General features: G+C 42.3%; 1 protein-coding gene across 6 annotated transcripts in view; it reads left to right on the top strand.

Annotated features, from left to right (window-relative positions):
- Window positions 1-5,077: 5,077 nt before the first annotated feature.
- The window catches only part of LOC105465735 (TRAF2 and NCK interacting kinase), a 410,880-nt gene continuing 392,774 nt past the window's right edge, over window positions 5,078-23,183 (top strand). For 5 of the 6 annotated variants that reach the window (XM_011714344.3, XM_011714334.3, XM_011714324.3 and 2 more), the window contains exon 1: window positions 5,305-5,506. In XM_011714344.3, coding sequence (XP_011712646.1) covers window positions 5,450-5,506 — 57 coding nt within the window. In that variant the 5' untranslated portion in view covers window positions 5,305-5,449. Of the gene's footprint in view, window positions 5,250-5,304; window positions 5,507-23,183 lie in introns of those variants that run through there. The other variant, XM_071091238.1, reaches the window with a different exon arrangement.

Below are 23,183 nucleotides of genomic sequence, written 5' to 3'. Positions count from 1 at the left end.
TCTTTCTTTCTTCCTTTCTTTTTTTTTTTTTTTTTTTGAGACAGAGTTTTGCTCTTGTTGCCCAGGCTGGAGTGCAATGGTGTGATCTGGGGTCACCGCAACTTCCGCCTCCCAGGTTCAAGCAATTCTCCTGCCTCAGCCTCCCGAGTAGCTGGGATTACAGGCATGTGCCACCATGCCTGGCTAATTTTGTATTTTTAGTAGAGACGGGGTTTCTCCATGTTGGTCAGGCTGGTCTCGACCTCCTGACCTCAGGTGATCTGCCCACCTCGGCCTCCCAAAGTACTGGGATTACAGGCGTGATCCACGGTGCCCAGTGGAGGAAAACTATATCTATAAGCCCTACCAGGCTTCTCTGCACTTCTCACTAGTCAGTGTTGGATGATATGCCTATGTCTAAAGCAATTATTAGGAGAGAGAATAGAATTACTATGATGAGTTTAGCCTATTTAACATTTACTCTCCTTCTGGGGCTGGGGAGAATCCATATGTTTTACACACATGGAGGGTAAATTATCAAAATCGGTGTTTTACTAGTAAGGAAGAAAGAGAATGTCTTTGAGTGGGTAACAAACAGAGTTTGCTACCTTTGTTTATCATTGTCTTTTGTAACACACACTTTGTTTTTGGTTTCAGTTTACTCTTTGGTGGAAGACATTCTCTAAAAGTAATTTCAGGATGGACAGCAATCTGAACTCTTACATATTTGAAAGTGTGTGTCATTATTTTGTACCCTCTCTTAAGTGTTAATTTAGTTTTGCAGTCTAGGTTAAAAGCAATTCCCTTAGAGGCCGGGCGTGATGGCTTGCATCTGTAATTCCAACATTTTGGGAAGTCGAGGTGGGATCCCAGGAGTGTGAGACCAGTCTAGGAAACTTAGTGAGACTCCACCTCTGAAACAAACAAACAAACAAACAAAAATTAGCCAGGCATGGCAGCACACACTTGTAGTCCCAGCTCAGTTATTGGGTGGTGGGGTTAAGGTAGTTAAGGTGGGAGGATTGCTTGAACTCATTGAGGTCCTGCAATGAGCCAGCCACGCACTGCAGCCTGGGTGACAGAGAGACTCTGTCTCAAAAACAAAACAAAACAAGACAAAACACCATTACAATGATTTCCTTAGACTACTGTTCCATTGTCTATTAGCATCCATTGTTGCTGATGAGAAGGTAATCCAGTTAAGATTTTCTTTTTATCCTTCATGCTCTGAAATCCCACTATGAGGTGTTTAAGTGTGTTATTTTTTACCTATGCCATTTGGCTCAGAAGTAAATAAGAGCTTTTTACTCAAAGATACTGGAATTTTTTTTTTTTTTTTTTTTTTTTTTTTTTTTTGAGACGGAGTTTCGCTCTTATTGCCCAGGCTGGAGTGCAATGGCACGATCTCGGCTCACTACAACCTCCAGCTCCTGGGTTCAAGCGATTCTTCTGCCTCAACATCCCTAGTAGCTGGGATTACAGGCATGTGCCACCACGCCCAGCTAATTTAGTATTTTTAGTAGAGACGGGATCAGGCTGGTCTTGAACTCCCTACCTCAGGTGATCCACCCATCTTGGCCTCCCAAAGTGCTGGGATTACAGGCGTGAGTCACCACTCCTGGTCAAGATAATGGAATATTTTCAATCATTTTTTGAGTATTTCCTTCCATCCATTCACTAGATCCCCTATCAGATGAATATTGGACTTTCTGGATTTATTCTTCATGTTACTTAAATTACTTAAATACCTAAACTAGGTAATTTAAAAAAAAACAGAAACAGAATTGCTCACAGTTCTGAGGCCGGAAAGTCCAAGATCAAGATAATTAGCAGATTTGAAGTCTGCTGAGGGCTCCTTTCTCATAGATGGCCCCTTCTATGCATCCTCACGTGGTAGAAGGGCGAACAGGCTCCCTCAAGTTTCTTTTACTCAGGGCACTAATCCAATTCATGAAGGATCTGCCTTCATGATCTAATCACCTCTTAAAAGCGCCACCTGTTAATACTATCACTATGAGGGTTAGGTTTCAGCATCTAAATTTTGGGAGAACACAAACATTCAGATAGAGTAACTGCTTAGAAGAATATATGCAGCATAGTATTACTTATTATTCAAATTTTCTATCCATTGTTTTAAAGACAGAGTCTCCCTCTGTCACCCAGGCTGGAGTGCAATGGCTTATCTTGGCTTGCTGCAGCCTCAACCTCCCAGACTCAAGCATTCCTTCCACCTCAGCCACCCTAGTAGCTGGGATTACAGGCGTGTACCACTATGCGCACCTAATTTTTGTGTTTTTTGTAGAGATGGGGTTCTACCAAGTTGCCCAGGCTGGTCTCGAACTCCTGGACTCAAACTATCCTCCCACCCTGGCCTCCCAAAGTGTTGGGTTCATGGGTGTGAGCCACCGTGCCTGGCAGAAATCTTTAGCAAAAAAATTAGGTATCATTGTTGGAGCCTCCTTTTCCTCTTCCTCTTTTCTCATTATCCTGAAGTTAATCAGTATCCTTACTGCCTGTATCCATGCTTTATATAGTTTACTACATATTTATATATATGTAAACAGCATATTGTATTATTCGGCAGGTTTTCAAACTGCACATAAACGGTACAAATTCTCTTAATCCTTCAGATTACACCAAGAAAATAACCTCAAGTCTTGAATGTTTTTCCTGGTATTTGCTATTCTCGCTTTTAACAAACTAAGAGTAGGCCTTAGGCTAGAAGCCCAGAGCAGGAATTGATGGCTAGCTAGAATTTAGTAATACTTCTTTATTTTCCATTATATTTATTTTAATGGTTTCCTCCCCCCCTTTTTTTTCAAAGCAAGTGTTGCCGGCTTTCCATTTAGAGTAGTGATTTATGTTTTATTTTATATTAAATGTAAGAAAAAAAGTGTTTATTTAAAGAAAAATGTTAAGTGGCAATAATACAGGCAATACAGAGACATAGCAAAAAATTAGGGAATTTATACTGTAATAGCTGAAATTTGATACACACTTGGCCGAAAGGAAAAAGTTCAAGTTTCTCCTTCTCACCTTCCTTTACCAGTTGGAGGTCCCTTTGATACTGCAATCTCTCCTTTTATGGTATTTCCTGCAGCCCGCACCCCTGCCTTCCGCTGGCTGTCTCATCAACTTCTCTGGCTCTTAGGAAGCCCTCCTCCATTTAGCACCTGTCATCATACTGCATGTATAACTTTCTCATCTAAAACTAACCTAAATCTTAATGCCAACATGGCACCCTCATGGCCTGAACAGCTCACTAATGTCAAAAAAGTTGATCTGTTTTTGATGTTTCAAATATAATCATGAGTATACAATGAAGGCTTTCCATGGAAAAAATATTTAACTCATATTTCCTTATGTTTGCAGTTTAAAAAAAGTTGTTTATAGATCTTAATACTTGATCTTAAATTATCTTCTTTCAACCCTGAGACAATACATTAACCTGTTGTCTAGATGAATGGTAAACAAACAGGGACACAGAACAGAAAAACAAAGAAGATGATGGGAAATAATGTTGTTTTTTTTCTTTTTTTTTACTTCATTTCGACGTGGTGGTTTACTGCACGTTACTTACTATGTCGAACCAGGTGATTTTACTAAAATATGAGTTTAGTAATTTAGTATAACACGTTCAAATGTTTAACATACAACGTTTAAAGGCAAAAGCTACCAAACCGTTGTGGCCCTTGAGATGCTAGAACAATTTTCAAGTTTCATGGTGCATGACCCACAATGCATATGAATATATACAATATCAGTAACAAAAACAGTACAATGTACACCAGATGCTGTTTCAAAGTCCTCTAATGTTTGCAGTCGTGATAAACTAACTGCATTGGCTTTCATTCATTCGTTCATAAGCCTTATTTTGAAGCTGATCTTCACACTGCATGATTAAGAAACCATCAGTGCACTGGTCAGAAGTACATTCTGTTGTTAACAGAGGAGCAAAGAATGCTTTCAAAGCTACTGCTGTATTTGGAAAAAAGTTCAGTTTTAGTGTTTTCTTTGTATGTATTTTGCGTGGCTAAGGCGGGAGAAGAAGGGCTGCGCGGGGATTGGGGGAAGCGACTTCGCACTCTTCATTACAGAAAAAGGATCATGTATACCACTGTAAAACATCCAACCTTTAAATGAGAAAGTGGGTGAAGTGAAATCGCTCTCATGTACACATATTCCGCGTTACTTCTTATCCGCCAGCCAAACTTTCTCCATCAATCTGGGTAGGTCTGACACGAAAATGCAGCCTGAAAGAAATGCTGAGTCCTGAGGCGGCGTGTGTTGCCTCACCCAGTGCTGGCTTTGGAGTTACCTGAAGCCTTCTAGCTACTGCACCCAAAGAACAAGCTTCTCGGTTCAACTCGGTTGTTTCCGTGGGGAATTGCGGCACGAGCAGGTACTGGGTGTGGCGATGCCAAGAGAGCGCTCAGATCTCCCATCTTTCCCGCTTCTGGCAAACCTTCCCGGTCCCGAATCGGCGAGTGACCAGCACCCGGGACCCGCCGTCCGGCATTCCGGGGACCGCGGTTGGACCCGACCCCGCCACAGCTGCAAACTGCCGAAGCGCCCAGCTGAGTGCACTGTGCGTGTGCGCTTCTCCCCCACTCTTTCCGCGCCTGGAGGCGGATCCCCTTCCTTGCACACAAGTCCTTATATGCACCGATTGCACCAGCCCGCTTTACTCCGGCCCCACAAATAATTAACAGGGGAGGGAGAGTGTCGCTTTTTTTTCCTCCGGCTTTTTCTCAGCGGGAGAGCATTTGAACCGAGGAGAAACCCCAAGATGAGACTGAAGGGCCATTTTGCTGCAGTGCACGAATTGGCCACACAAAAATACAGCTTGGGTCCCTATGATAAGCAAGTCAAGGTTCAGGAACAGCCCTTCGGATTTGGCCCCAGGAGCCCTCAAAAGCCTGGGCGGAAAGGGTGCGCGTCCCTCCCCCCTCCACGCTGGCGGGGAGGGACCGGGTCAGGAAGCGCGGCCTCTCCCCAGTCCAAGACCACGCCTCCTCCGCCTCCCCCCACCCCCTTCACTCCTCCCAGGAAGCGGTGATAGACAGTTCTGTGTGGTTCTCCACCCCCACCCTCCCCCCGCTGAGTGGAGGAGTTGATGTGTCTCATTATAACAGCCAATGCAGCCGCCATCCACGCACAAGCAAAGAAGCATGTCCCATTTAAATACACCCACGCAGCCCCAGCGCCCTTAGCCGATCGGGGCGCTCAGCCCACACGCACCGCTGCTCCGGGCTTGGAGATCCGCGCAGGTTGGGCTCCCGGACCCGGCGGACCGACGCGCGGAGGATCGGGATCCGGCGCTGTGGGGCTGGGGTGGGCGGGGGAGGCTGGGCCCGGGGCCTCTGGCGCGATACCCGCATGAGGACGCGAGTGAAATAGACCAAGGTGGAATTTCCAAGGGAAAAGCTTGGGGGTGGTTTTGGTCCATTTCTCCAGCGAAGAAGTAGACATGGCGAGCGACTCCCCGGCTCGAAGCCTGGATGAAATAGATCTCTCGGCTCTGAGGGTGAGCAGGACATGTTTTCTGGTTTCTTTCCAGTGGTTTGGGTCAGGGTGAATGGGCTCGGTGCGTGGACTAGGGGCTGGGGCTGGGGCTGGGGGACAGCAGCGGGAGAATGCGTCGGGGAGGGAACCTGGATTCCCGTTTTGATTCGGGGTTGCTGAGGTGCTCCCGGCTGAGCCCCTACGGCAGGGGCTGTGCGGTACGTGTCTTCCTTTGGCCGTGGCCGAGGCTCTCCCGAGGGCTCGTGGAGCTCGTGGAGCTTATGCTTTCATCTTATACCGGTGTAAGAGCAGTAAAATGAAAGGTGTGTGTGTGTGTTGGTGTGTACGTGTGTACACGCCCCGGGCAGTTGTCTGGTGCCAAGGAGCGAGACCCAACCGTCCCTTCTGCAAAAAGAATGCCAGCGTGAATAAAGGCACTGGCTCCTCACGTTTTCCAGCTACCTGCAAGATGACATTGTGAGGCTGACTGTCCCCGCGAAGCCGAACCTGCCGCTCCAAGGGGGCAGTTATTGCTATGCTGGTCTTGTAGATGGCAACTGTCTCCCCCTCCCCCTTTTCTGCCTCCCGCACCCGGGCGCCCTCTCAGCGCTCCCTTAAATGCCAGTCTGCCACTCACCTTTATTTATGGCTTTAACTCAGCCCTGCCTGTGCTTTCTGACTTTGTGGCTGTAACGTTTCAGTTTTATGGCTGAACTTAAGCAGGTGAAAGGGATGTGTTTTCTGCTTTTCCTCAATCAGACCGGAACTCCCTGGAGTGTGTGCGAGTGTGTGTGTGTGTGTATGTGTGTTTTCCCCGTGTCTGTGGCCGGTCCTTTGTAGAGCACCTCCCTCCCCCCAGCCCCACTGGTTTGCGTTTACCTTCACGTGAATTACCTCAGACGCCGTTTCATTGTATTGACTAAGACATCACTGATACAGAATCCATTTTGCTGTTGTTTTGAGATCAGAATACCAGGAATCCCAGTGCTGCCTTGACGCTTCCCCACCCCCAACTCCCGATCCCAACACACTCCTTCGGGGAAGGGGGCAGAGCTTTCTTGTCATTTTAATTAGATGCTGCCTGCTGGGAAGGGGTGAGGGGTGGGGATGGTGGCAGCAGCGGGTGTCTGAGAAGGATTGGACACCAATTTAAGGACTGCTTCTTCCTCTCCCGAACCAAAAATAAAATTTAAAAAATAGCGAGTGCATGTACTTGATGTATGGAGGGTGGATGAGAAGGAATTGATGGTGGCTTTCTACAGGGAGACACCAGGATGGATGAAGTATGGAAGTTCACACGCCCTCCTGAGGAATACATTGTTAGATTGATGCTGAATCTTGGGGCCATTTACCTGGATTCCTAGTACTTCTGACATTGCCTCTTTCTGTACTGTTATATTAAAGTGCTACCTTTGTGATCAAAGTGGTACTTTCTCTTTGGTCTCCTTAATTAAACCTTTTCCTCCACATCTCTTTTAATAACGCTTTCTCTCTTCGTCTTAATCTGTTGGGCCAAGAGGTGAGGCTTCAGCAAGGCAGGTAAGGAGTTGAGAAGAAACAGAGATGCCGTTTGAAATGGGCTGTTCTGATAGTTGGGCAGCCGAAGCTCCTTCATGCATTATTACAGGAAGCTGTCTATTTCCCTGGAGTGGAAATGCCACATCAAGAACCGGCTGGCCCCTGCGCAGCGGGGTGGGGTTGGTAACAGGGTGGGTGCATTGGCCAGGTCTGTGGCTTCCTGCTTTACCGACTGTGTGTGTTCATTTGCCCTACTTTCTGCGCTGGGAGTTGCTGCCGGCGGGTTAATCAGGTGGATGGATGGCCCAGACTGGGGGTGGGGTGCTGCGAGTCGGTCGGGGGTCGGGATGGCGGAGGCGGGGGGCAGTGGCAAAGGGGGAAAGGTTCTGAACAATGTGCAGGGTTTGCGGTGATTTCCCTGGGCCGGAATCTCCACCTTGCTCCTCTACTGGAAAGCAGTCTGATGTGATTTTTAAGTTGGGCCCGGACTTGTCCCTTGTGGGCTTTTTCCTCGGGAAGGTTTTCTGAGATACCAAGCACAGAGTCTGCAGGCAGGAGAGCAACCGCTGAGGGCCACCGGGCGGATGACTGCGGATCACACTTGGGGTGTGCATTCTTGTGATCTGTATTTTGAAAACATATCTTTGCACAATGCACTGAAATTGCTCTTTGTGGCCTGGGCTATCAGCTTAGGGCTCTGCTGCTGTTTTTCTGCCTGCCGGGAGGTGTGGAAACAGAGAGGGCAACAGCTAGCTTGGGGACCAGGAACTGCTGGCTAGAAGACTTAGATGCAGATGCAGATGCAGATGCAGATGTGGAGACAGTTGCAGATGTGGGGCCAGGGTCTTTGACCTGTCTTGTGGGTGAGGTGTGCCTGCTGGAGTGGGTCCAAAGGCCACATAGGTAATCTCCACAAATCAGAGGGCAGATCATCTCCACCTTCCCACATTTGGAGAGGTGGCCTCATCTAGATGAGATGTCTCATTTATTCCTAAGCCCTTGGTAAAGCCTGCCTGCTGAGCCCCTCCTGGGGAATGCCTGACCCCTGAAATGCAGCCAAGGTCAGTGGCTTCTGGGAGAATTTGCTGCAGACTTACCAGTCCCTTGCTGTTTCGGTGGCTCTTTAACGTACACAGTCAATGCTCTTTTTGTAAACCCTGGGCTCAATGCATTAAAAGCAGATCGTGTCTGGAGAGGCCTTTATCCTTCTCACTTTGGGGGCTTATTGTTCTCAGCCAGTGATCCCAGACTGGACCCAGTCTAAATTTTCCCCAAATAGCAACAATGCATAATTTAAACCAGAGCAACCAATGACAGCACTGATCATTTAAATTATGCAAGATTTGCATGGTTTAAAAGTGAGTGAAGCAGAATCTTCTTTGATTAGAAAATAGGTAATTTGAATCCAGTTTTAGCCCTGATTTTTAGAGCTTACCGAGATAAACTAAATCTTGAGGGATGGGCTGGAATTGTTTTACAGATTTAGAGCTGGAAAGAGAATTGTAGAACACTCAGCCACTCCTTTCATTGAACACTTGGGAAACTGAAGCCCAGAGGCATGAAGTAAGTTGTTCAAGGTCACACAGTAACAATGGGAGGGGACAGCCAGGAGCGTGGTTTGAGCAAATAATCTAGATTTCCTGACTCCTCATTCAGTGCTCTTTTCTCTAAGTCACACTTTCTGTGGCTGAATCAGAAATCAATAATACATTTTCTGCCTGAGTACAAAAGAATAGCAGAAAGGAATAATTTCACCAGGGTCAGGGAATTTTATTTATTGAGAATGGTGAAACTACTTCATGCAAGTAAGTTTGTGATACGTGAAACCATGGAGCTTTAGGCCACCTTTGGAATTCATCTTGTCCAGCCCTGGTTCAGTGCCTACTCTGCGGGCAAACGACTGTCTGAAATCACCTAGGACACATGGTTGTCCTGCACAGGTAACCTCTCTGAATAACCTGTGTCCATCAGAGCATGTCCTAAGGGGTCAGTATAGACATACACATTATTCAGATATCTCCGCATGTGACGTTTATAAAGTTCTGTATATGTTTTGTATTATCTATGTGGATACATATATTATGTGTAGTATTATGGATATAAACTGTATCCATGTGGGTGTATGAAAATGTGCATATACATACATAGGCTATAGCAAACAATTTACTCATTCAAACCTGGGGGCTTGAGTCATTCTTGCTTCAGGGCATCTCAATATTAAAAGAGATGAAACTTGCCACCAGTGTGCTTTATTACATATGAGGTGAGCTCAGCCCAGAAAGCTTTTTGGAGATTAGCATATTTCTGGACCTAAGCACCTTGGCTGTCCTTAACTTGGCCCACAGGGTAAGGCATTCAAGGCCAGGAGTTGGCTGCTGCTGACCTCATACTCTCAGCTTCTGCCAGGACTCACATACACTTTTGTATTTGAACAAAATTAGATGACCTATGCTTGTCTTTCCCCTTACCCCTCACTCCCTAGCCATTCCTTTCTCCATTGAAACCCAGATTTAAGAATTGACCTCATCTGAAAGCCTTGCTTATATCCCTTTGCTACATGTTTCATGCTCATGTTTTACTTGGTGTGTGATTTCCTTTCTGCTTCTTTACTAAACCGTGGATTTCTTGAGGACAGAGGCTAGGTCTTGTTCATCTTTGGAGCCATAGTCTCCATTAGTTGGATGAATGAGTACATGAGTGCATGCATGAATGAATGGAGTGGAATGAACCCTGTCTCCCCAGTTCTATCTCCACCTCTTACTCATTCTGTGACTTTGGGTAGGTCATTTAACCATAGTTAATAAGAATGATCACAACTGTTTGCCTTTCTCACACACTGTGTTTAAGGCAATGCTTTAAAAACCATACAGCACTATACAAATATGCTATCCCATGGTTAAGTAGAATTTAGTGGGAACATTGAGCCCATCAACATTCGATTGCAATGATTTTATCTAATAGAAAATGATCCTGGCTGGGCACAGTGGCTCACACCTGTAATCCTAGCACTTTGGGAGGCCAAAGTGGGAGGATTGCTTGAAACCAGGAGTTTCAGATCATCGTGGGCAATGTAGGGAGACTCCATCTCTGGGAGAAAAAAAAAAAAAAAAGCCAGTATGGTGGGGTGTGCCTGTGGTCCCAGCTAATTGGGAGACTGAGGTGGGAAGATAGTTTGAGCTTGAGAAGTCGAGACTGTGATTGTGTCACAGCACTCCAGCCTCAGTGACAGGGTGACATCTTGTTAAAAAAAAAAAAAAGACTAAGAAAAGAAGGAAAATAATCCTGAGAAAAAGATATCAGAAGGTTCCGACTGTTTTTAATAGCACTTCAACAGACCTTAGCTGCCTTTTTCCTTTTGTGTGCCAATATGACCTTATATGTTTCTCTGATGGCCTGAATTGAGCTTTGCCCCCCAAGTATTAGCATTCATTAAATATGAGGTAAGCACAGTCCCGAAGCTTTTTGGAGATTAATGTATTTCGAAACCAGTATCAATTATCAGCATTGTTCATTAAAACTTTCTTTTTTAAACACTTTCTTTTTTAAAAAAACTTTTTTTAAAAAACTTTTTTCTCCTCTTTATATGTTACTGATTATTCAAATGCAAACACATTGATTATGCCTTTGCCTTCCCAAAGTTTTATTTTTTCCCTTGGGAGGTAGAGTGGACACCTAAGATGATACACTAATGGCCCAGTATTTAAAACTTTCTGGTGAGAGGTTCTCATGGGGCTCAAATAAATCTCGAAATATTATTAATTCATTACTCCAGAGCACTTAATTAAATTTGGTCTAAAATGAGATTTTAGTAAAGTTGCATGAATTAATAACAGTATCTCAAAATGATAACAGCATGGCAGTCTTTTCATTAATATTATTTATGTTTATCAAAGAACAGGTGTTTTCTTTGCAATGGCGTTGCCTCATAAAAAGTAGGGTGTGCTGGTAGCTATCAGAACATCAGATAAATATGCACAGTCATTTTCATTATTCATTATTAACTGGAGTAATCTTTAGTGCAGAAGCCAGTGTAAGTCATGGTTTGCTGTTTGCTTCAGTATCTACTTAGGAGGTCATGGAATATTTTGTTGATGAGAGAGTATCCAGTACATTTCTTTCAGGAAATACCACTTTTTTCCCCCTTATCTGTAAAACTCTTTGATGTCTTATAATTTCGAGTCTTGCCTGTTGGGCCTTTCTTCTTTCTGTGTCTCTGCCCTGGAATTAATCTTCCGTGCCCTTCTTGTTTCGACGCCATTCCTTCTCTCAGTGATAGTGGTTCTAAAGTCCACCCAGCCGGGTGCTCCCGTGATTGAATCATGGCCGCTATGCCCAGCTGAGCACAACCAGTCTCTGATTCCCTTCCTGATAGAATTTGGAGTAACTTGAGTCTGAAAGATGCTTTAATGTCAAATTGATTCTTACATTTCTGTGGGGGAAGTAGCTCTCTGAGAACAGGGCCTAAACTGGTTTGTTAGCAGTGTGCCGAGAATTCTAAGAAAATCTTAATGATATTTTTTTGAATGAAATGTTATTCTGCACATATAAATATAAGGTCTCTAGTGGAGAGAGAGGGAGGACTTAAGTAGAAAATGTTGGATGAATTCCGCTTGTGATTCCTTCCAGTCTGGTTGGAAGCTTATTTCCCTTTAGCGAAACATGATTCTATCCACTTCTTTTTCATGTCCTGGTTGTCTCACGGGGGTGCCCTCAACTTCTCAAAACGCATTTTATTTATTCCACCCCAACTTAAAATTCTTTCCTTAATGTTTATCATATGGGTCCCCTTGTCTCCACTGTTCCCTGCAAGTGCCGTAGGTACTGTCCCCTGGGCAACACCCGCGACAGGACCCCTCTCCTCCTGTGTGTCTACTACCAGCCTTCTTCTGACTGGTCTCTCCTACACTGTAGCCACGTGAGTCTTCCTAACGCACAGTTTCAATCTGGTTGTTTTTATTCAAGGCCTTCTCTGACTCCTTAGTCGACAGAATAAAAACTAAACTCTTTAGCATGTTAAGACCAGCAGCAGTTCAGAGCGGCCTCCCACAGAGCTCTGCAGTTTTGACGACCACCCCGCCATTGCGTTAGGGAACAACTTCACTCCCCCCTGGATGCTCTGTAGGGGGCGCTCTGTCTTAGTCTCGTTTCTGTACCTACTTCCCCAACACGAAACATTCACAGACCACCTTTTCCACGAAAGTCTCTGATTTCTCTCAGAAGTTGTCCCTCCCACTCATAGACTGTCTCAGAACTGACCTCACACCTCTTTCATAACACTCAGAACTTTCTGTCTTGGATTATATTCACCACTAGACACTTTCTTCTTGAAGGCAACGTTTGATTTTCTTAGGGATCCTCACCAGTTTTCTTTACACAGCAGGCGTTCGTTCAACAAATAAATTTTGAATTAACAAAATATTATAATGTGCAACCCTTTTAGAAGGGCTGGAGGTGGTGCTATGTAGAAAGAGTATAGAAACCTCAGAAAGGTGGGGCCTGTGCTGAAATTGTGCTGACCATAGCACAATTTCAGGGATCATGAATTATCTTATAGTCTATGTTGCATGACTCCTGGGGACACCTTTTATGTAGAGTACAATTCCAGTGGATGCTAATTACATTGAGTACAATTCCAAGGGCACCAATTATGAGAAATACTATGTCTGGTCCTGGGTAGGTATTCCTATTTCTAGAATTTTTCTGCCAAAGAAAATGTTCTCTCCATTGTCGTCTTATTCTAAGTTTTGAGAGATTTAAAATACCGCAGGTTAGAATTGCAAGGCGCGTGCGTGTGTGTCTGTGTGTGTGTGTGTGTTTGGAGTGTGTTTCAATTATTTTAACAATCTGATAATGTTTACGACTACTATTTTGATTAAACAGTAATAGATGGGTGGGAAAGGGTGTGCTTCTAGGGTGGGAAAGGGTGTGCTTCTAGGGTGGCCCACTGGAAGACAATGTTGAGTTTTTATCTTGACAGAGCTGGCAGTGAGTGGGTAGAGAGAGTTTGGGAGATGGTGAGGTTTAATGAGGCACACAGCTGGGAGTTAGAGCCCAGCGTCATAAAGCTGGCTCTGACACCTTACCCTCTAAGCTTCAGTTTTGTCACATGTAAGATGAGTGATTTCGACTAAAATTGCTGGAAGTCACCTCCAGCAATTTCTATTGCTGGGATGCATATTCCTGGCATATGTAAGGGAACCAGAGGCAGGACTGAGGGCATTTAAATAGCCATGGATTCTTACTCTACCTGTTGGGGATACCAAGAGATTGCAAACTATGGACCTCAATGAGCTGGGAGTTGCCACTGAAAGTAATACCCCTTTCTAATTTTTAAATGAGCTATTTTTTTCCAACCTTGAGATTCTGATTTATAATTTAAAGTGTTGTTCTAGTTTTTGAAGACCGAGTGATAGGATGAAGGCCCAACTGTGACTTCTGCTGGGTACTCCCTTACAGTGTTGCTGCTGGATACCCAGGTTTAGACTCTGAAATAACCCTAGATTTTCAAGTGCTGTCTCTCTAGTTAGTGAAATTAGAACCTTGGCGTATGGATTAAGTAGGAAATTTGTAGACTTTAACAATACATTGCATATATTACAAACATTTGTTTGATTAGTGTATTAGAAAATACAAATTTGGGTGCAGGGTAAACTCAGATCCAGTGTTCTGTGATTCTGTGAAATGTGATTAACTGTAGGGGAAGAAATGTACATGGTATCCAGCATTCATTCATTCATTTGTTCGTGTATATGCTCATTCAGTACCTGATTATTGGGTGCTACTAGTTGCTGGGGCTGAGCTGAAGACAACACTGGCATGGTTTCTACACCCATGGCTGGATGGAGAAGAGAGTCTGCACTTGTCTTTCACTACACTCTAGCCACACTGATTTTTTCTGTTTTGTGAACATGCCAAACTCATTCTTGTAGTTCTCCATGCCAGAAATTTCACATGGAGGGCTCCATCTTATTATTTAGGTCTAAGGTCAGATGTGGTCTGTATTATTACTTATGTATCTGCATAACAGACTACCCTCAAGCTTAGTGGCTTAAACAACAACCACCATTTATTATCTCTCGCAGTTTCTGTGGGCCAGGGATTCAGAAGCGGCTTCCCCGGGTGGTTTTAGCATGAGGTATGTCCTGAAGTTGCAGGAAGATTTTGGCAAGGTGAATTATCTTCTGAAGGCTTGACTGGAGCTGGAGGATCTCTTTCCAAGATGATTTACTTATGTGGTGCTGGATGTTGGCAGGAGGCCTTAGTTCCTCCCCACGTAGGTGGCTCCATTGGTTGCTTGAGCATCCTCATAACATGGTGCCCACTTTTACCAGACAGAGTAATCCTTGCTGCAGTACCTCTGCTGACTTGGCTACCCAAGTCAGCCCTATTCATTTCGAAGGGGACTACACAAGAATATTAACTAACACCAGAAGGCAGAAGTCACTGAGGGTCCTCTTAGAGGTTCCTTACTATGCAGAGAGGTTTTCTTTGCAATATATCTCTAAAGTAACACTCCCTCCCACCCTGAAACTGTCCAATTCAGTGCTTTATTGTCTTTAAGGCACTTGTGACTTATCTGAATTATTAAAAAAATCTGGCTGTCCCAACTGGAGCCTGATAAGTTTTGTGAGAATAGGGATCTTGCCTGCATGTTTAGCACCACATTCCTGGTGCTTTGAACTGTGTCTGGCACATGATAAATATTGATTGAATAAATATCAATTGTATTAATGAAATTAATTCATTCATTTAAAAGGGATCTTATTTATTTATTACACCTCATATCTCCAAAAAATAAGTTGTGGCACCTTCTGATAAAAGGCACAAGTAGGATAAAGCCCTAAAACCATGATAAGGGTAAAATGAAAAGTAAAGGGGGATTGTGTTTGCATATCTTTGTCTATATATCTACTTATCTATCTGTCTCTCTAGGGCTTGGTGATCCAATTTACCTCTTTTGTAGGTAGAAATTGGGGCTAAGAGAAGTTACTTGTCTTGTCTAAGGATGAAACTCGAATGCAGTGCTGGGTTCCGTTATGCCATGTCCCTCAACTGGATTGCCAACATCCTGGACCTCTTAGGGAATTGGTCATTCCCACAACACAAAAACCAGTCTAACAAAGTATGGATACAAAGATGATTACCAAGTTGCTTGTATGTACAGAACACACTGAAGATAGCCTGTGCTCCACTGTGAAGAAACCAAATCTAATTAGATGGTAAAGGAGAACTCAGCTAAGTTAATCAATATAGGTAATTAGCAGTGTTTCAGATGTTGAAAATAAAAGTTACAGTTCTATATGCAAAGAGGCCACCTGTAGAAGCTGGAAATATGTGCCGTATCTTAACCTGAGTGAGAAGCTACGAAGACTCCTGGGGCTCCGGGGCCCAAAAAATGGAGACTGTGAAAGAAAGCAAAGACTAAGATTGCCGAGTTGTTAAAAATTTGTTTATTTATTTTATTTCATTTTTTTGAGAGAAAGTCTCACTCCATCACCCAGGCTGGAGTGCAGTGGCACCATGTCGGCTCACTGCAACCTTTGTCTCCCGGGTTCAAGCAATTCTCTTGCCTCAGCCTCCCAAGTAGCTGGGATTACAGGCACCCACCACTACGCTCGGATAATTTTTATACTTACAGTAGAGACTGGGTTTCACCATGGTGGCCAGGCTGGTCTCAAACTCCTGACCTCAGGTGATCCACCCGCCTTGGCCTCCCAAAAAATTTATTTAATTTTTGAAAGGCTTTTCTGGTTCTCATTATAAAAGCAATGGTCATTGCAATGGTTTCTGAATAGTCATTGCAGAAAATCTGGAAAATGGAGAAAAACTAAAAAGAATTCTCAAATTATTTAAATTTATGATTCCTAATGATAACCACATATGCACTTTGGTGTATGGCTTAGTAGTTTTTTCCTATGCATGGCTAAATAGATTTTTTTTTTAAAGTGGAGATAATATTGTACATACTATATGTAACCTATTTTTTAAACCTAATAGCCTTTTCTCATGCTATTAATCTTTTTCTATGGCATAACTTTTAAAACTTTTTTCATGGGGAATTTAAACTTAAAAGGTAGACAGAATACAGGAAACAACAGATGCCGGGGAGGATGTGGAGAAATAAGAACGCTTTTACACTGTTGGTGGGCATGTAAATTAGTTCGACCATTGTGGAAGACAGTGTGGCAATTCCTCAAAGATCTAGAACCAGAAATACCATTTGACCCAACAATCCCATTACCTTGTATATACCCAAAGGATTATAATTCATTCTACTATAAAGACACATGCACATGTATGTTAATTGCAGCACTATTCACAATAGCAATCATTTGGAATCAACCCAAATGTGCATCAATGATAGACTGGATAAAGAAAATATGGCACATATACACTATGGAATACTATGCAGCCATAAAAAAGGATGAGTTCATGTCCTTTGCAGGGATATGGATGAAGCTGGAAGCCATCATTCTCAGCAAACTAACACAGGAACAGAAAACCAAACACCGCATTTTCTCACTTGTAAGTGGGAGCTGAACAATGAGAACACGTGTACAGAGGGAGGGGAACAACACACACTGGGGCTTGTCAGGAAATGGGAGACTAGTGGAGGGATAGCATTAGGAGAAATACCTAATGTAGATGATGGGTTGATGAGTGCAGCAAACCACCATGGCACCTGTATACCTATGTAACAAACGTGCACGTTCTGCACATGTATCCCAGAACTTATAGTATAATAATAATAAGTAGACAGAATATTGGAATGCCCATATATTACTGATAGGAATATAAAATGGCACAGCCATTTTGGAAAACAGTTTGACAGTTTCTCAAAATGCTAAATATAGAGTTACCCTGTGACCCAGGAATTCCACACCTAAGTATATGCCCAAGAGAACTAAAGACGTATTCATGCAAAAAAAAAAAAAATGTGTACATGAATATTTATAGTAACCTCAAAGAGGAAAGAACCCAAGTGTCCATCAACCAATGAACGGATAAACAAAACGTAGTATAGTATATCCTTACAATGGAATATTCTACAATAAAAGGAAGTGCTGATATACACTGCAACATGAACATTATGCTATGTGAAAAAAGCCAAACATGAAAGGACAAGTGGTTGTATGATTCCATTTATATAAAATGTCTGGAATAAGCAAATCCATAGAGATAGAAGGTAGACTAATGCTTGCTGGCAGGGAGTGACTGCTAATGTCCCAAATTAGATAGTGGGGAAGTTTGTACAACTCTGTGAAACATACTAAAAGTCACTTGTACACTTCAAAAGAGTAAGTCTTACAGAATGTGAATTAAAGCTCAATAAAACTCTCATTAAAAAGTAGATAAAAGGGTTAATAATCTCTCTACTGAACAATTATCCCCCATAATGAATCCTGTTTCATCTATACTCCTACCCACCTTCTCCCCTATATTATTTTAAAGCAGCATATTATTTTATTTATGAATATTTCAGTAGTTTATGTACTTAAAAAATACATAGCCACAATACTATTATCGCCTAAAAAATTTAACATGTAATAAAATATTCAGTCAGTGCTTAACTTTCTAATCATCTTTTTAGACTGCTTAACATCTTATTGTGGAGATGAATCATAATATATTTAACCAGTTCCTGTTGATGAAGCTTGAAGTTATTTCTAACTTTCCAACTCATAAATAGTGCTTCAATAAACATCCTTATATATGTCTTTGTGTGCATCTCTGTTGCCTTAGGATAACTCCTTAGAAATTGAATTTAGAATGAAAGTATGTGAATGATCTCTAAGGCTCTTGATATTGCCAGATTGGCTTCCAATTTCTTGTGGTGTAGGTGTGTAGCATTTATAAATGAACACATAAGACTCCGAAAAATCAATTAGTTTACCAAATATCGTAGAGCTACTAAGTGGTTGAGCTTACGACTGACTGGCCCAAAGAAACTGCCAATAGTGACTCACACAGCCATCGTTTGATTTATGGACCTTGTCATGACATCAGAATCATCTGGTATATTATCACCCTGAGGCTCACAGACTTCCCAGAAGCCTTTGGTTTAGGGCACAAGTTGTCTTTCATGAGCATAGTGGTGTCGTAAGAGGTATTTCCAAGGTATTTCTTCCTTGTAACTTTGTTTTGTAAGATGACCAATGTCAGATTAGAATGTGTTTTTTTTTTTTTTTTTTTTTTTTTTTTTTTTTTTTTTCCTTGCCTAAAACCTTAAAAACCTAATATGGTAGCTATTTGGGGATTAACAGTGACATTCTTGTGGAGTGTATCTAGGGGATGTTTGTTTATTTATTTATTTATTTGAGATGGAGTCTAGCTCTGTTACCCAGGCTGAAGTACAGTGGGGGGATCTCTGCTCACTGCAACCTCTGCCTCCTGGGTTCAGGCGATTCTCCCGCCTTAGCCTCCTGAGTAGCTGGGATTACAGGCACTCGCCACCATGCCCAACTAATTTTTGTATTTTTAATAGAGATTAGGTTTGACTCTGTTGGCCAGGCTGGTCTCAAACTCCCGACCTCAGGTGATCTTGCCCGCCTCAGCGTCCCAAAGTGCTGGGATTACAGGTGTGAGCGACTGTGCTTGGCTTGTTTACATTCAAACTGTCATTCTTTCTGGAAAATTATCCTACAAGTGTGTTTGGAGGATGTGTGGAATCAGGCTCAAAGGTTTCAGTTTTTTAAGAATTGGAGACAGCTGACTCTGTGACGATCACAGAAGATAGCAAGGTGAGCTAGGGCCATGATAGAATAGAGACTATTCTCAAACCTTAATCTGCCAGACAATTGCTGAAATCAAAATCTTAAGTTATGCTTTCAGTTTTGCACATAGGTAGATATTTTAAGATTCTAATGGAGAAAATAGAAGACAGAACAGGAAGCCACCAGAGTAAAAAGCTCCGTATTCTGGACTATAATCTACTTTCAACCTGGTTTATAAGTAAGAAACTATTTAAATTGACACAATTTTATGGTAGCTGGTCTTGCAAAGGGCAATTTCCTTGATTTACTAGAGTTTATAACCTAACCCTCCATTTAAAATGCCTATAAATTATTTATGTCTAGGGTAAAAATCCAGGGCTTCACATGAATATGGTTTCATCATTTCTACCTCTAGGTATTTTTTTTAAAGCTGCCTGTAATCAAATGATAGCAGCGTGGTAGGTGGAATAGGTTGTAAGCAGTAATTGCAAAGTGTATTTAAACAATAATAATAATATTTAGCATTTATAGAGCACTTTATTTCTTCAAAGTACTTGCAAACATTATGTAATTAAATACCCTTTCTGATTATAATCTGGATATAAATGCAGTTAAACTCAGGACAGGGTCATGAGAAAAGTATACATTTGAAAGTTGGTGCTAGATATGCTTTAAAAACCTATACAATGATGGGAAAGTTAGAGTTCGGATTCTGTTGGACGGTTTTTGTGCATTTCAGTTCAGCCTGATGGCAGAATTAGATCTGCACTCGATGACTCTGCTTGATAACTTATCACTAAAATCTGAGTGTTGATCGTCACACTGATCCTTACAGTTGCTACAACACGAATAACATAAATAAGCTTTAAAATGAGGTCCCTCTCTACATTTCATGCCCTGGCTTCAGATGAAACTGCCATTAGTAAGTGAAATGAAGTGGCATAGTGCAAGGAAGAGTGGCTATGCATTGTGGTTTAGTAATTTCTATCTGAGAGTAACAGATTTAACTGCACAGTAGGATGCATCATAAATAAATGCATTGGAGAAATGAAACATCTTTAGTTTGACTGTATTAACTACTTCTTGCTGTTTTGGATATGTGTCTGCGTATTGTCCCCTTGCACGTATACCCTGTGTTGCCAATTTAGAAAGTGTTTGGAGCAAGGACCTGTGCGGCTTACTCAGTAGGTAGTAGAGAGTTCTACAGTTGGTAGATTCTCAGTAAATGTTTTCCTGTATGTTGTGATTTTCTAAAAGCTAGTTGACAGTTTAACTCCTTAAGTCAGCGGTTCTCAAAGTGGGATCCTTGGACCAGCAGCTTCAGGATGCTCTCTTAGGCCCTGCCTCTCTCAACATTTTTTGTTTTTTTTCTTTTTGTTTTTTTGAGACAGGGTCTCACTCTGTCATCCAGGCTAGAGTGCAGTGGTGCGATCTCAGCTCACTGCAGCTTTGACCTCCGGTTCTCAGGTGATTCTCTCATCTCAGCCTCCAGGGGTAGCAGGTACTATAGGCATGCGTCACCACACCTGGCTAATTTTTGTATTTGTTAGAGAGTCGGGCTTTCTGACATGATCTTGGATTCCTGAGCTCAAGGAATCTGCCTGCCTCAGCCTCTCTAAGTGCTAGAAATACAGGCGTGAGCCACCATGCTTGGGCTCTCTCAACTATTGAATTGGAAACTCTGAGGATGGGGACCAGCAACTTTTGCATTAAGGAAGCCCTCCTAGTAATTCAGAAGCACGTGGGAGTCTGGGAACCACTGGCTTAAATGTTTAAAAGATAGTTTTCTTGGCTGGCATGGTGGCTCATGCCTGTAATCCCAGTACTTTGGGAGGCCAAGGTGGAAGCTTCCCTTGAGCCCAGGAGTGTGAGATCAGCCTGGGCAACATAGCGAGACCACATCTCAATAAAATGAAATAAAATAAAAAAGAAAAGCAAAGTATAATCATGGAAATTTGGATATACCTGAAAATGTCGCAGAATAGGAAATAGTAATTTATTTATGGTAAGTGCAACTTTTTCATAAGGTATATGACCTCAAAGAAATTATGGACAGTACACATTCTTAGGAGTATGGAAGTTAAATTTTTTTAATAATATATTTGCATTTGAATTGTTTGTAAGAATCAAAGATACTTTGAAATTGAAAAGTCTACAACTTTCAATTGTTAATTCTGGACTTTGTATTGTTCTTTGCATTGACATTTCTTTTCTTTCTTTTTTTTTTTTTTAGCAAGTTTATTCAAGGTGCAGAAAAGCCCCACTCCCTTGATCAACAAGATGCATCCTTCTGATGTCAGTTTCCTGTTTTTCCCTATAGACCTGTAGGGATTGAGTTTGAAGTCCCAGGAGGTGCTGACACTTGCTTGGAAACTGAAAGAAAGAATCCATATTCACAAATTCTTTCAGCCTTACTTCTGTTAGAAGCCTAAAATCTTTGAGTTACTTATTTTTTGAGACCTGGGAAATGGAATATATATTTGGAATCTAGACAGCAGGTTAAAGATTTCCTTACTGGGAAATCCCACAGACTTTCTTTGTAACAACAACTTGTAAGCATCTCTTACCTAGCCACAAAAATGTCCCAAGTTGCTATTTAATCCACAGTTCTTAGATAAATAAGCACATTGCTTATATTGCATGTCTGTTTATTTGGAGGAAAAGTTGATGGCAAGTATGGTTGTTAAAGCAACTTTATATACAACTGATATGAGCATGCATGAAAATTTCATACTCATTGCTGGGGAAAATGCTTTTAAAAATGTAAATTTGAAGACCTCCCCTCATAGAAGAACTATTTTAAAGGAAAAACAGATGGTTAGATAATCATCATCAGACTAGATATAAAAAATATCAGGTTAAAGATTATTAGGTATTTCCCTGTATTGACACTTAGAGGGATAGATCCAGTTTTCTTACAAGAGGTGTTAATATCATTAAGGTATCAGGGAATTGTTCAAACATTTTATTTTTATTTTATTTTTTGAGACAGGGTCTTGCTCTGTCGCCCAGGCTGGAGTGCAGTGGCTCAATCATGGCTCACTATAGCCTCAAACTTCTGGGTACAAGTGATCCTCCCACTTCAGCCTCTTGAGCTGGGATTACAGATGTGTGCTACCACATCCAGCTAATTTTTGAATTTTTTTTTTTTTGTAGAGATAGGGGTCTCCCTGTGTTGCCCAGCGTGGTCTCAAACTCTTGGGCTCAGCCTCCCAGAAGTGCTGGGATTACAGGTAGGACCAGCATGCTGGGCCCTGTTCAAGCCTTTAAATCTAGATTGTTCTAGATGGGACAATGAATGACATCATTTGAAAACTTCTGTCTGGAACTAAGTTTGCAGCAGTTTTCTTTCTAGTGGTGGTGAAATCATAGACTCTGTCTAAGAAAGCTACAAATTTGAAATGGCTTTTTCACAGCCTGTTCATGTGATTCCTCTAACACTTGAGATAATATATGTCGCAGTTTGCGTGGCTGAAAGGGTCCTTTGAGTTTGGGAGCACTGTGATTTTTCAGTCGACTCCAAGACTTTCAGAGCACGGAGATTCTGAGTAGCAGTGGAACCCAGTGGTTCTGTTGCTGGTGTCTTACTCTGGAATGGTTGATAGAGTCAAAGCTAAGCGTTTGCTCTTCCTAAGAGGCCTCTGCTGCTTCTGTCTTCTTTAAATTGGTAGCTCTAGCACCAGTTAGAGAGTACTCAGTTTTCTTTCCATGCAAACAAATAAACAAATAAAGCACTGTAGTGCTTTCTAGAGCCAATACCCAGATGCTATTCAGGGAAGGATTGTTGCACAGACACTCTGTGGTCTGAACAATATGTATATTCTCTCTGGGAGTATTTTAGAGATGTAACTTGTGCTGGTATTGTAGCCATCATTTCTTGAATATAAACAGCTTTTATTTTGGGAGAAGAACAGATGTAAAAATGTGAAATAGAGAAGTTTACACATTTTGGGGGAGGGGGAAGGGGAAGAGGAGCAGTATTTCTTTAAAATCATGGTAACCCAATCTTAGTTATTCCTTTGTTTTCTTTGAGTGACTGAAAATTAGCATGGAAATCTGCTGGAACCTGACCAGCTGGGTACCTAAACCTCCATGGAACTGACTGCACCAGAAAAAGGGCCAGTGGATAATTATTGTAGGTCCTCATGGCTAGAAACAAAAAGTGTCCCTCCTCAGGAGAAAGCCTCTCTGTGAAGACAGGCAATCATAGACATTCAGTGAAATATGTCTGATACTTCAGATAATCTTAGAGAGATACAGAGATCCGAGCCCCAGATACAGGGTTGGCTTTCTAGTTTGAAAGGGTCTGTTGAAGGCATTTGGAGGCTGGGTGTTCCTCTGTGGTCTCTGAACCAAAGCTCTTGCCAGTTCAGTCCCCCAACCCCTTTAATTAGTGTGTATGTTTGCAAAGGGTACCTGGGGGTATTCAAAGCAGCCTGGACATTAAGTTCTCTGTCCCTTTGAGGC

Source organism: Macaca nemestrina, chromosome 2 (assembly GCF_043159975.1).
Source record: "Macaca nemestrina isolate mMacNem1 chromosome 2, mMacNem.hap1, whole genome shotgun sequence".
Taxonomy (NCBI): domain Eukaryota; kingdom Metazoa; phylum Chordata; class Mammalia; order Primates; family Cercopithecidae; genus Macaca; species Macaca nemestrina.
This window is presented reverse-complemented; position numbering and strand designations above follow the sequence as displayed.